The sequence below is a fragment of the Cydia fagiglandana genome, chromosome 16 (assembly GCF_963556715.1).
Source record: "Cydia fagiglandana chromosome 16, ilCydFagi1.1, whole genome shotgun sequence".
In the NCBI taxonomy this organism is placed as follows: domain Eukaryota; kingdom Metazoa; phylum Arthropoda; class Insecta; order Lepidoptera; family Tortricidae; genus Cydia; species Cydia fagiglandana.
The window spans coordinates 15,436,672-15,451,171 of record NC_085947.1 but is presented as its reverse complement, the minus strand read 5'-3'; the positions used below and the strand labels follow the sequence as shown (position 1 = coordinate 15,451,171).

At 37.7% G+C, this 14,500-nt stretch overlaps 1 protein-coding gene across 1 annotated transcript in view; it reads right to left on the bottom strand.

Moving 5' to 3' along the window:
- The window catches only part of LOC134672244 (atrial natriuretic peptide receptor 1), a 98,789-nt gene that overhangs the window by 45,670 nt on the left and 38,619 nt on the right, over nt 1-14,500 (bottom strand). The window contains exons 3-5 of the mRNA XM_063530145.1: nt 6,849-6,932; nt 5,306-5,468; nt 3,583-3,714 (exon numbers count right to left, since the gene is read on the bottom strand). Of these exons, the coding sequence (XP_063386215.1) occupies nt 3,583-3,714; nt 5,306-5,468; nt 6,849-6,932 (379 nt within the window). The remainder of the gene's footprint in view (nt 1-3,582; nt 3,715-5,305; nt 5,469-6,848; nt 6,933-14,500) is intronic.

Genomic DNA, 14,500 nt, shown 5'->3' with positions numbered 1-14,500 from the left:
GTGCAGCGAGGCACGCTTACTTAGGATCGTATCAAAATAAGATCATAAGAAAACCTTATCAAACTGCTATACCAGAATTGGCCTCATAGATAGCACTCGTAATAAATCAACTTCTAACAAGTGCACTTGGCATTGGAACTGGCTGAGTTGCGAGTAGTTTTCTACCAGCTTTGAAAGGCCAAGTGCCTATACAGGGTCTCTATTGTTTCCCAAATAGTTTTAAGTCATAATGTATTGTTTGTCCGAATTTTCGTTAGTCATAATTGGTTTTTCTCAGAAACGCGTAACTTTTCAGGATTGCCATAAAACAAACCTAACCTAACCTAACCCATCTACAGCATAACCTTACGAAAATCCTGAAAAGTTAACGGTTTCAGTTTTATGACTAACGATAATATGGCAAACAATACATTATGACTTAAAACTTTATGGGAAACAAAGGGACCCCGCCTATTATACAATTATCCTCGTAAGACCCACCATATAAAGTTTTCCAATTTTTTATTTGAACCTTATTTTATAAGTAAATTAGAACGAATTTCGTTTGTTTTAAAAAGCAATGAAACAAAAGAAATGCTACTTTATTTGGTTCATGAAAGGTTCAAATTAGATTGTACGAATATATACATTGTAATGTACATTTAATCTCAGGAGGTTATAGCATAGACTAGGAATCCTCTAGACCGAGTTTAAAGCAATTATTTTACGCAACCGATGATGCCAAAAATGCGGGGGTGCGCGGGACGAGGTGAGCGAAGTCGTGATTGGTCCGTTCAAATACACGGACGTCACACAAAGAACACTTTCGACTCGAACATGGAGTAAAATTACTGTATGCGTGGCAGAGGGGGTAGCGCGACTATGCTCAGTCTGGAAGATGTTTTGTCTGTGGGTTATTATAGTAAAAGGCATTGAGAGCGCATTGTTTGTGATTTGTAGAAATATTATGGGTCAAAAACGTTCGGGGAATCTGAGGTCTTTCCTGTGGACATTATTGTCTTAGAGAAATGTAATCACATTTCTCTAAGACATTCATCATACAAAAATTAAAAACCAAGTTTTTTAGATCCCTATAAGGATAAAGTACGAAAATGTACGTACGTATCAACACGGTTTTAGAACTGAATTTCTTAGTTTTGCTTTGTTTCCGATGTAACCAACATACCTAAATACTAGTAAAAAAACATTTGAAAAGTAATATTGAAGCCAAAGAGTATATTTCCTCTTGCGGAAACGATATTTTATCCACGAATTCAATTTAACCAGCCTCTATGTTTTCATAAACATAATTTATAAATTCAATTCCAGCGACTGAGAATTTTAGTAATAATATTTGTCATCACAGTACCCTTACCATGAGTTAAACGCGGCAGTTGACGCTAGCGATTATGGATGGGATCCTATCTCATCGCATTTGATTGTCATAATGTAATGTTACGCATAAATCTCTTTTCGCATATTTTTTCTCCAACTGAAACAGAAAGTATTTTCGAAAATATTTTGCATAGGTTGTGTAGAACAGGGTAGGTTAGGTTATGTTTGTGTTATAAATTTTCAGAAATGTTAATATTTCCAGCACAATAACAATCATGCGAAATGAGTTTTATGCGTAACATTACATTAGGACAATCAATTATTATCCGACCCAATATGGACCCATTATGGATTCTCACTCCCAAAAAATAAAGACAGGGCCCGTAAAGCCGGGTCTCATAAACACTACAAAGTGGGCCAGTTTGTTGGTGGCTCGGGATTATTTATGAAAGTAAGGATAGGATAGGCCTACTTGGTGAATAAATATCTTTAATATAGCCGGTGAAAACTCATAGCAAAAAGAATAGATATTATAGAGGAGTCCTGCCATAGTAAATTTTGTAGTCACAGTAAATTTACTGCCATCTATCGACACACGACTAAAACTCAAAATGAAAACGTATAAAGTTATCAAAAAATGTAAATAAATATTATTATTATTGTATGGATAAGTGATTTTATAAAAATTATGTGTTAAAATTGTTAAATATGAAACGGTGTCGTCATGCCATCTAGCCGAGTATAGGCTAAAGGTGTGTGCGGCATCTATCCGAGAATGACTTTTTCTTGATTTCCGAGGCACGTTTTTTCCTTAGACTTTATTCATCTTATACGAAGTTACATATGTCTTTGCTCATAGTAAGGGTAGATTAGATACACGTTTGACGTATATTAGTAAAGGTTAAGCTAATTGCATTGTGTTTGTTCTATGTAATGAAGAAGCATACTGTCTCATTAGCGATGAAGAGCAATTAGTAAATTCATGCAAATATTAATTATCGCCCACACTGTTGTCAAGACCGGCATATGAAATGTTTAGTTGGGAAGACGGTCATAGGGCAAGAACTCTCGTATTTATAAATAAATAAATAAATATTATAGGACATTCTTACACAGATTGACCAAACCCCACAGTAAGCTCAAGAAGGCTTGTGTTGTGGGTAATCAGGCACCGATATATATATAATATATAAATACTTAAATATATACAGAAAACAACCATGACTCAGGAACAAATATCTGTGTCATCACACAAATAAATGCCCTTACTGGGATTCGACCCCAGGACCATCGGCTTCACAGGCAGGGTCACTACCCACTAGGACAGACCGGTCGTCTGGCCTAGTGGGTGGTAGGGTAGTCTGGTCTGGTCATTTATATACGTAAGTACTTCTTCAGATACAGTCAGAAAGGACGAGCTTTGCTCCTTTTGCTCTTCCGACCTTCTATAAGAGGAGTATGTGTAGGTACAAACGCAAGAGTTAGAAGCGACGAAAAAGCTTTAAAAAAAAAAAATTACTTTCGATGACAATATTGAAATTTGTGTTATTTCATATATTTAGACACACTACTATTTAACCCTTTTCCAGGCACAGTACGATACATCGACCACATATGCGCCAAAATAATTTCAACTTTAGCATTCCGATTTAATATTCAAATTAGATTGCACTTTCGGATGACTTGTCTTCAAATGTATCATCAAAACTGGATTAATTGGAATATATTTGGATTTTTCGAGAAAACCTTGTATATTGGTGCGGTCCGGAAAAGGGTTAAACGATAAACCGAAATAAATGTCAAATACCTACGAAGGTAAATTATGACCAAGGCCTCTAGTGTCCAGATCTGGAATCGAACCAGCATCCTCTGTTTACGACAATTACGACTGTACGTGACCTCTCGGCCATCCAGTCGCGGTGGCATGGGTCGAAATTTCAAAGTATATGAAAATTTCCCAGGTCACTGGGTCGTCCAAAATGGGCCTGGGCAGGGAATATGTGCCGAGTTCACGACGAACGGTGGAGCAAGTGCGTTTTGGAGTGGAGACCCCGGCTAGGCAGAAGAAGTGTAGGCAGACCACCCGCCCGCTGGTCCGATGACATAAAGGAAACTGCAGGACCAGTCTGGATAAGGGAGACTAACAACCGCTCAAAATGGAGAGGCGTATGCCCAACGGTGGGCGAACACACGCTGAAGAAGAAGAAGAAGATGACAATTTCCTGAAGGTTTGTGGTGGTCACCTGGTCACACTATACAGGGTGTTACCTCTTGCATACATGCTGACATCTCGCAGCAGGGCTTCGCAGAGCTCGCGCTGGCGCTCCTGCTCGTTGCCGTCCAGCTCCCGTACCGCCTTCAGCACGCCCTCTTTCCGAAGACCCCATTCCAGGCTCTTTCCTGTATAAATAATAAACAATGTATGTGACATTATCAATGAAAAGTGACCTTATTGTCACACCATGCATCAAAAATTATTTGCGTTTATATGTGTGCACGGCCGCACGCATAGGTACTATTACTTATTCTGTGTTATTGTCGATGGCACTTACGCCATTATTAAAGATGCACATACAAGATATAAATACAATGCCGCGCGACGCTGTCCGGCGTAAGCGCCATCGACAATAAGGTCCCTTTTCATAGATAATGCCCCGTATGTAGTCGACCGTTAGATCTTCCTCGTAAATATGAATATGAATATGAATTGGCGTTGGCAGTAGTTTTTACGAAAGCGACTGCCATCTGATCTTCCAACCCAGAGTAGAAACCAGGCCTTGGGATTAGGCCGGTTTCCTCACAATGTTTTCCTTCACCGAAAAGCGTCTAATAAATATCAGAATGATAATTTCGTACATAAGTTCCGAAAAACTCTTTGGTAGCGAGCATAAATAAAGCATCATTATAAATTCCCAGCACTTTATACACTGTTTATAATCAATTGCTTCACATTCTGCACACGCGTTCTCTCTACATCCTTTGTTTCAATTTTATCCTCCACTGCGTTTGTATTACTTCGTATACTTACGAGTATATAACGTTATGTATAACAAAACAGAACGCCTTTGGTTTAATGCAATTTTCTTACACTTACGCCCTTTATGCTTTTAAGACAGTAAGGAAAGAGAAACTGAAGGCTTTATGAATCACATACGCGCTTTAACCTTGCCGTTAAGGCTAATCCCGACAAACCCGAGGGCCTACCGCGGAAACCTACGGGGATCTTTCTATTTTACTCCATTGAAGGCGTAATTAGAGTGACAGAGAAAGATGCCTGCAATTTATAAACTTCGATTTTCGCGGTAATATCCCTGTATTCGTGACGTTTATACTGTATGTACGAGTAAGTATATTATAATGCTACCGAAAATTGAGATTACGTCCTTTTGCCTTTTTGTCGCTCTTGCATTTTCGAGCAATAGACTAATAATGCTTTCCGCTTCAGAGGAACATACTGGTGAAAACACGCATTAGTACTACTACATCCAGTTGAACGTCGAGTTGTCAACTAGCACTATACATTACCGCTTACCCACGGTAAGTGAAAACACATCAGACTTGTCGAGCAGCAACGCAACGTGCGTCCAGCCGAAGCGGTCGAATACGCGAGGCAGCGGGCACTGGCAGTACGAGACCCGTGTGAAGGTCGGGTACATGAACTAGCACATTATACATTACCGCTTACCCACGGTAAGTGAAAACACATCAGACTTGTCGAGCAGCAACGCAACGTGCGTTCAGCCGAAGCGGTCGAATACGCGAGGCAGCGGGCACTGGCAGTACGAGACCCGTGTGAAGGTCGGGTACATGAACTAGCACATTATACATTACCGCTTACCCACGGTAAGTGAAAACACATCAGACTTGTCGAGCAGCAATGCAACGTGCGTGCAGCCGAAGCGGTCGAATACGCGCGGCAGGGGGCACTGGCAGTACGAGACCCGTGTGAAGGTCGGGTACATGAACTAGCACATTATACATTACCGCTTACCCACGGTAAGTGAGAACAGATCAGACTTGTCGAGCAGCAATGCAACGTGCGTCCAGCCGAATCGGTCGAACACGCTGGTGAAGACACGAGGCAGGCGGCACTGGCAGTATGACATCCGGGTAAGGGTTGGATATTTGCCCTTGTCGTTGAATAGGGTTTGAGGCTGCAACAAATATATTAATTCAAAAACATTAGCATAAGGTTACAGACAATGCAATAAAGGGCACGCGATTAAATCTTCTCGAGACAGAGGTGTACGGTTGGAGCCGGTGTAGCTTCGACGTTCATAAGCGTTAAATTCTAAATTCTCATTCTCGTAAGTTTTAAATTCTCAACCCGTATTAGCAAATGCATAACTTTTTAATAAAAACCTTGATAGGTACCTACAGATGTCAGTCATAAATCTTTGGAGCAATATCGCTCAGCTGAGATAACTGCCATTATTTTCATATCTAACATAACCATATTTTTGAAAAAAGTACTTTAGGCCGACTACTTAAAGCTCATTATCCAATACAATCGTAAATTGGTATATAAGGTAGGGTAGGAAAACCGAAATTCGGAGCGAGAATTTCGTTTACTCGTGCCTAGGCTTCTATCTTCATGACAACGTCGTATTTTGCATAATAAAAGAAGGGTTTGTTTGAGTAACTATTTAAAGTAAAGACGCAAAATAAAAGTAAATAATTAGTTAGGTATTCCTCTTAGATAATAAACTAGACTTTTTTAAATACCTACTTATACCGAAGGTAAGTAGTTTCCAATTTAATGTACCTAACCTACTTGCCATAAGTTCAGTAAGACAGACGGACAATACAATCACATTTACTGCAAGTTTAAATTTACTGCAAAGCCTTAAAAAACGTTTATGGTTAAGACGGAAAAACACATATTTATTATAAAATAAAACCCGCCTGCCAAGCGTGGCGATTATGGCATTCACCCCCCAAAAAAGGGGGAGGCCTATGTTCAGCAGTGGACGTCTTATGGCTGAGATGATGATGATGATGATTATAAAATATAGAAATAGAACTACATATTCGTAAGAATATGTGTACATTCATAAGGGCACGTTTAAGGGGGTCAAGAAAATGTGACTCAGTTTCGGGGTAGAAAATTACTAATGTTTAAAAAATATTTTGTGTAAAAATTAAGTCCGCCATTTGTACATTGTTGTTTATATTGTGTGCAATAAAGTTTAAATAAATAAATAATAATACAACTTAACTCGATTCGCCGATTTCGTTGAAAAAATGTGACGTCACACCACGGGGGGAGGGGTTTGCCAAATGTGACCAAGTGTGACAAGGTCAAAAAACCTTGAAATTTGTGTGACGTAATTAAAGGATAACCCCTAAGGAAACCCACAGATAAAACATTAAGTAGGTACCACTTGGGTACTACGAAATGGGCTTATCTTATTACGGTGCTGGTCATACTGGCGATCTCCAGCTTGATATTCCGATGAGGCCATCAGGCGAACTTTATTATCAGAAAAAATACCCCAGCTGCTTCTGCTACTGATTCTGAACTGTTGTCTCACCTTGGTTCCCGTCTTCAGGTTCCTCAGACGATGCATGCGGCTCAGCACCCCGACCGGCGCCGCCAGCTCGCCCTCCGACGGTGGCTGGAACAATACAGCTGATTAGTCCTCGATAATTAAACGAATCATGTTCTTGGGCCCAACAAACGCACGGTGTGGGGAAACATCCCAATAATTCTAGGAGAAATTAATGGCAAACGTGATGGGGCGGGGTGGTCGAACTGGCGGCAGTCTGCACCATGCAGTCCATGTGGCTTACCTACGACCGCATGAAATGGAGGCAAATTACATGTGGTTGCGATCCGCAACAATAAGGGAACGAGGAAGAAGAATGAGCCCTATAGAAGGCTGTGATTTAACAACACTACAGATTGAAATGAAAGAAGTACGTCTAACACTACTTATGAAATTAAAAGAAAGTTTTCAAGAGCCCAATAGCCAATTTATAGTACTTACCTATTATGTACAGTCGCCATCAGATATATCGGAGCACCCAAGGCGCTCACAAATATCTGAAAACACCTCTATTGTCAAGGCGTTAGAGTGCGTGTTCAGATATTGTGAACACCTTGGCCGCTCCGATATATCTGATGGCGACTGTACCACGAATCATATTTGTGTTGCGATCTAAAGTGCCAATACTGGTCTAAAGATGTTCCCGTTTTGCACCTATTTAAAAAAAAGTAAACATGTAGTTGTGACTTTATAAAAAGAGGTTTTTAAAAAGCAGTCCGGGTCTGATATGTGAGGGTTTAGTCGACCAAGCTAAAGGTCTAAGTGCCAGTTGCACCAACCACATTTGACAGACTGATCATCGTCAGCCGGCGCGCCCCGCGCCTTTACTATGAAACTTTCCATACATAAAAATTTAGCGAACTCTTTAACGTTCGTAACAGTTTGGTGCAACCGACCCTAAGTCCGATCATAATACGCTGCCGAATTGAAATAAAATTTTAATAAATAAGAAGCTAATCGTATAACAACATAATGCTCTCGAGTAACATGAGATAAATTTCAAATAACAGAGGTTAGTGACCTGCAACGTAGCTTTGTTTGACTTAAACAAGAGTGTAACTTAAGCCTTTAGCCTTTGTCCAAAAATAAAACAAGTGGGTGTAACAAAAACATCCCAAATGGCTAGTGAAATATGAACAAAGGGTTAGACATCTCTATATAAAATAACTAGCTGTTGCCCGCGACTTCGTCCGCGTGGAATCTTATCTTCAACATTTTACATCTTTAGTGCCTATAATTTTCATATCCAAGCAATGTTGAAATTATAAGTACTTTTCTGTTTTAGCAAGTTGTATGAAGTTTTAAGTCAAGTGGATTTTGATGTTTGTTGCTGAAATTTCTTTTCTTGTATTCTCATAATAGGTACCTATGCCCTTATACAAAGATTCAAGTTCCGCGCTTACAAAATATCTGATCTCCATACAAACTTTCAACCCCTTTCTCACCACCTTGGGGGAAGATTTTCAAAAATGCAAAAATGTAAAAAGTTTGCACTCCAAGACGAACTTTCATCCCTTTTTAACCCCCTTAGGGGTTGAATTTCCAAAAACGTTGCAATTACTTCTTTTTGTAATCGGCTATTATGCCTTTCTAAGAATTTTCAAAGCATTAAGTATTGGATTAAAACTTTGAAACCCATTTAACCCTGTTTGGGGAAGAATTTTACAAAACGCTGAATTTACTTTTATTGCCTTTTAATAGTATCCCCAAATACAAAGATTCAAGTCTCGCGCTCGAAAAAATGTTTGATATCCATACAAACTTTCAACCCCTTTTTCACCACCTTAGGGGATGAATTTTCAAAAACGCTGAAATTAGTTTTCTTGTATTTTAATTTAAAACGTTTTTACCTAGTTTCAAGTTCCCTGCTTAAAATAAAATTTGCACCCGCAGACGAAATTTCATCTCCTTTTTAACCCCCTTAGGGGTTGAAATTCCAAAAACGTTACAATCACTTTTTTTTGTTATCGGCTATTATGCCTTTCTAAGAAGTTTCAAAACCATTTGTAATGGATTCAAACTTTCAACTCCTTTTTAACCCTGTTAGGGGATGAATTTTACAAAACGCTGAAATTACTTTTCCTGCCTTCAAATAATATCCCAAAATACAAAGATTCAAGTCCACCACTCGAAATTTTTTTTGATATCCATATAAACTTTCAACCCCTTTTTCACTACCTTAGGGGATGAATTTTCAAAAACGCTGAAATTAGTTTTCTTGTATTTTAATAATATATCTTTTTACGAATTTTCAAATTCCTAGCTCAAAAGAAAACTTTAACCCCATACAAACTTTCATCCCCTTTTTAACCCTGTTAAGGGATGAATTTTACAAAACGCTGAAATTACTTTTCCTGTCTTCTAATAATATCCCTAAATACAAAGATTCAAGTCCACCACTCGAAAACATTTTTGATATCCGTACAAACTTTCAACCCCTTTTTAACCCTGTTAGGGGATGAAATTTACAAAACGCTGTAATCACTTTTCCTGTCTTCTAATAATATCCCTAAATACAAAGATTCAAGTCCCACACTCGAAAAAATGTTTGATACCCATACAAACTTTCAACCCCTTTTTCACCACCTTAGGGGATGAATTTTCAAAAACGCTGAAATTCGTATTCTTGTATTTTAATAATATATTATTTAACTAAGTTTCAAATTCCTAACTCAAAATAAAACTTTAACCCCATACAAACTTTCATCCCCTTTTTAACCCTGTTAGGGGATGAATTTTACAAAACGCTGAAATTACTTTTATTGTCTTCTAATAATATCCCCAAATACAAAGATTCAAGTCCCGCGCTCGAAAAAAAATTTGATATCCATACAAAATTTCAACCCCTTTTTCACCACCTTGAGGGATGAATTTTCTAAAACGCTGAAATTAGTTTTCTTGTATTTTAATAATATATCTTTTTACGAAGTTTCAAATTCCTAGCTCAAAAGAAAACTTTAACCCCATACAAACTTTCATCCCCTTTTTAACCCTGTTAGGGGATGAATTTTACAAAACGCTGAAATTACTTTTATTGTCTTCTAATAATATCCCCAAATACAAAGATTCAAGTCCCGCGCTCGAAAAAAAATTTGATATCCATTCAAACTTTCAACCCCTTTTTCACCACCTTGAGGGATGAATTTTCTAAAACGATGAAATTAGTTTTCTTGTATTTGAATTTGATACTTTTTTACAAAGTTTCAAGTTCCTAGCTTAAAATAAAATTTGCACTCCAAGACGAACTTTCATCCCCTTTTTAACCCCCTTAGGGGTTGAATTTCCAAAAACGTTGCAATCACTTTTTTTTGTAATCAGCTATTATGCCTTTTTAAGAAGTTTCAAAGCATTTGTAATGGATTAAAATTTTCAACCCCCTTTTAACCCTGTTAGGGGATGAATTTTACAAAACGCTGAAATTACTTTTCCTGTCTTCTAATAATATCCCTAAATACAAAGATTCAAGTCCACCACTTGAAATTTTTTTTGATATCCATACAAACTTTCAACCCCTTTTTCACCACCTTAGGGGATGAATTTTCAAAAACGCTGAAATTAGTTTTCTTGTATTTTAATAATATATCTTTTTACGAAGTTTCAAATTCCTAGCTTAAAAGAAAACTTTAACCTCATACATACTTTCATTCCCTTTTTAACCCCCTTAGGGGTTGAATTTGTCAAAATCGCTTCTTATCTCTTGTACACTTTATAAATGCAACCTGGTGTGCAAATTTCAACTTTCTGGCTTTTGTAGTTTCGGCTCTGCGTTGATGAATCAGTCAGTCAGTCAGTCAGTCAGGACACTTGCATTTATATATATAGATTATTTAGTCTTGAGCAAGAGCGCGATTATCTTACAAAACCAGGCACTGGTTAAGACGAATCAGGAGCTGAGGTTTAAATATTTTAGGTAAATATACCCGTCTCGCTAACGGAAGTGACTCCTAAAACTAGTGCGATAAGGACAAGGCGAAAAATCCTGCGTAAAATTCTCAAAATTCGAGGTTTCGTACTCGACTGTTTCCTCCTCCAAAACTTAACCAATCGTAACCAAATTTGGAAATCTAAATAATTATGAAATTATCTGTGTCGGACCGTTTTGCTATTTTGGCTAATTGATATCAGTTTTGAATAATAGCCTCTCATTGCCGCATAGTCAATGAGGCCATTTTGGCCATTTTTGAAGGGCTCTAGCGCCTTAAAAAACAAAAATATCAAAAAAAGCAAAACGGTCCGACGCAGATATTGATGTCGCGGACTTCCGCGATGTATTATATATATTACACCTGGCAACAGCTTCTATATTGTCTATGGTAAGCAAACCACACTTCCTTTTTCGCTCGTATGAAACTTGCGAGTTAGTTTGTGAACTTATGATTGATTCATTAAATAAAAGTCCTTAATATAAAGTGGTTTGTATAAAGTGGTACGTGTGCTGGACGCCAGCTTCGTACAGCGAGACCATCGTCTTTCAAAGCTAAGTATATGTATTTAAAAGAGGACTGGTTAGTCCCATGCACATATTTTCATATATTTATTTATATAGCTGTGTTACTGGCAGAGGGTGTGCTTGCATATGTTCAGGACAGGTCGGAGATGCGTCTGCCGGCTTGTGCCTAGCCTCATATAGAAAATGGTCTAGAAGCACCAATAGGCGTGGGGTGCTTAGTCGGCGTCTGCCGGCTTGTGCCTAGCCTCATATAGAAAATGGTCTAGAAGCACCAATAGGCGTGGGGTGCTTAGTCGGCGTCTGCCGGCTTGTGCCTAGCCTCATATAGAAAATGGTCTAGAAGCACCAATAGGCGTGGGGTGCTTAGTTGCGACTAAGCACCAATATCCCTTCACGAGGGACAAGTACACCCCCAACTAATGCCAATATATAGATGTATCTGGTTGAGGCCAGGATACATATACGTTGTGGATCTGAATGGTTAGCGACTAGCGCGGCTAGGCATGCGAACACTCTTTAAGTGTGCCAAGGGATCGATATAGATGTATCTGGTTGCGACTGGGATACATATATATACCTTTAGGGCTGTGGATCCGACTGGTTGCGGCTGGCGCGGCTAGGTTGCGACACAGATAGAACTGTGTGCCTTCAGATCCGTATATAGATGTGACTGGTTGCGACCAGGTCACAGCACCCCTTATCTGGTGCAAAGGTTTAACTTATGAGACTTTCTGAGACATATAGAATTGTGACTATCTTATGCAGACTTGCATACCTATATATATGTATATTTGAGTCCTGCGGGACAATGTGGTATCTTACTATGAATATGAATTTCTGGCTATCTATCCCTACATATACCCACATGTTACAATGTTCTGCATTTGCCTTGAGATATCATATATGTGTTATAATGTGATATAGGCTAGGGATAATTTAGTGACCCATGGTCATAAATATATTTTCTACACAGGTGGTGGCATATGAGCAAGTTAGAGCTGGCAGCTACGCTTGGAGCTCATGAACGGGGAGAAATACTCCATACTCAGCATTATAATAAGGTATGAACCACATTATCCACAGATTAACTGACCTCTCTCCCAATAATATAAGCGAAGCAAAAATGAGTTCTTTAAGATGCAAGTATACATGTCAAGTTGATAGTAGACTTATATTTCATTTAATAAGGTCTTAGAATCATAAGTAACTTGAATTCAGGCAATCAATTTATCTTAGCATTTTGTATCAACGTCGGTACAAAAATTGGTGGAAGAGTGTCTTGGATTTTGATTCAGACCCACATAACTTCATGAAATTATCTTATTAATCATTTACCAAATCTGTACTAAAATATACAAAGAAATGGTAAAATAAACTGATCAAAACATACTAAGACATGTTCAAGTGTGCATTATCTAAAATACTGCATGAATAATCATGATTAATTGTAGTATTTGTAATAATAAAATACAAATTCTTAAGAGGTCAAAGGTCACCCTGTGGATAGTGTTGTTCATACAGTGCTGCCGCTGCCACCTATAATTGACATATCGTACATTTAGATGTTTGTATATTGCTAAACGATTTTGAACTTTACAGGATGAATATTGCGTTTGAAAGTTATACCGAATTATTTCGCGAAAGTCATATTTACGATATCACGACTTTGTATTAAACAAATTATGTAATAAACAAATTACGAATTTATGATTCAAAATATTAATCTGAAGTATCATTTTTATGAATTTTATGACTAAAAATTAAATACGACTTGATAATTCAATTTCTCGCGCCATTTTTCATATGTGTGCTGCGAGCTTGGCGCCAGCGTATTTCCGTCATAGAAGTAGCATCCTATAGAAATGGTGTGCGCGTGCCTCCATGAGGGACAAAACATACGCAATGCGACAATATTAAAAACACGTTTTAACATTCCTGACAATATACCAAAAACAATCTACGTAATTCGGTCATTTGGCCACTTCCCCGTGTCTTCTCTATGTTATTATACCTCTATGATTCCCGTAGTTCGTTCGTTTTCGCAAGATGGCGGAACAAGTTCAAGAACTGAAGAAAGTTTTAACGAGTGTTTTGTTATTTGTTTGTTGTGCAGTGTTTTGTTAATAAAAGTGAAAATAACAAAGGTGAGTACATTGTGATTGTGTGAAATTTTGAGGAAGTGGATTAATCTAGTACGTGACAGGTAAATATCGGTATAGGATCCACTTTGAATCATCGATTTTAATTATCGATCTATATAATTTCGTTTTATGTGAATTAAACAAAGCCTGTACAAGGATTATTAGGCATCCTGTGTGATTGTGAGCGAATACACTATTATAACAAAGAAATAGTCACGCAATTACTTCGTTACAAGAAGTAACGCCATTACGACGCGTAAATAAATAAAAACGTGAGTGCTTACCCACGGGATCATAGATACAGTGATAATTTACGTAATAATTAGATATTTAAGTGATCTTACTTGAAAGAAATATGACTTATTTCTATGCGACTTGACACGTTACTATTATTACTATTTAAAAAATGCGTAAGCACTAATTCGTATACTTGAGAGGAATTAGGTACTTATATCGTTGGGTCAGAGGCTATATATACTCAGAATAATTGTTTGTTGCACTTGAGTACGAAACCCAACTAATATATTGTTATGAAATAGGAATTTCAAGAAATACAGCGTAGTCGGCGTACGAACTGTCAATTTTCGAGTCGAGCGTGAAACCAAGGCGTCTCTACGCCAAGCTACTTCTCTGCATGAGGAGGAGGATAAATATTCTTAGACCAAAGTCACAAGGTACGTAAACTCGATTAATATAACGTTAACTTGGTATACAGCCTCATAATATTGTGTATTATTACTGTCAAATTGCATTCTTCAGAAGTTGAATAATTTACTCAAAAAGTTAACCTTATACAGTGTTTACATCTCTAAGAAATAGATGGCGCTTGCAACATATGCAACATATGACAATAAGTACTAAATATTGTTCTACAGTGATGATGAAACAATAGAGTGATATTCAAATAATAATTACATATTATTATGATAAATATTTGGTGATATGAAGTCTGTGTTTTAAACATATGGAATATGTTAGATAAATTGCAAATTTGGTAAAGTAAATACTGAATGTTAGTATGTATGTACAGATATCAATACATGTAT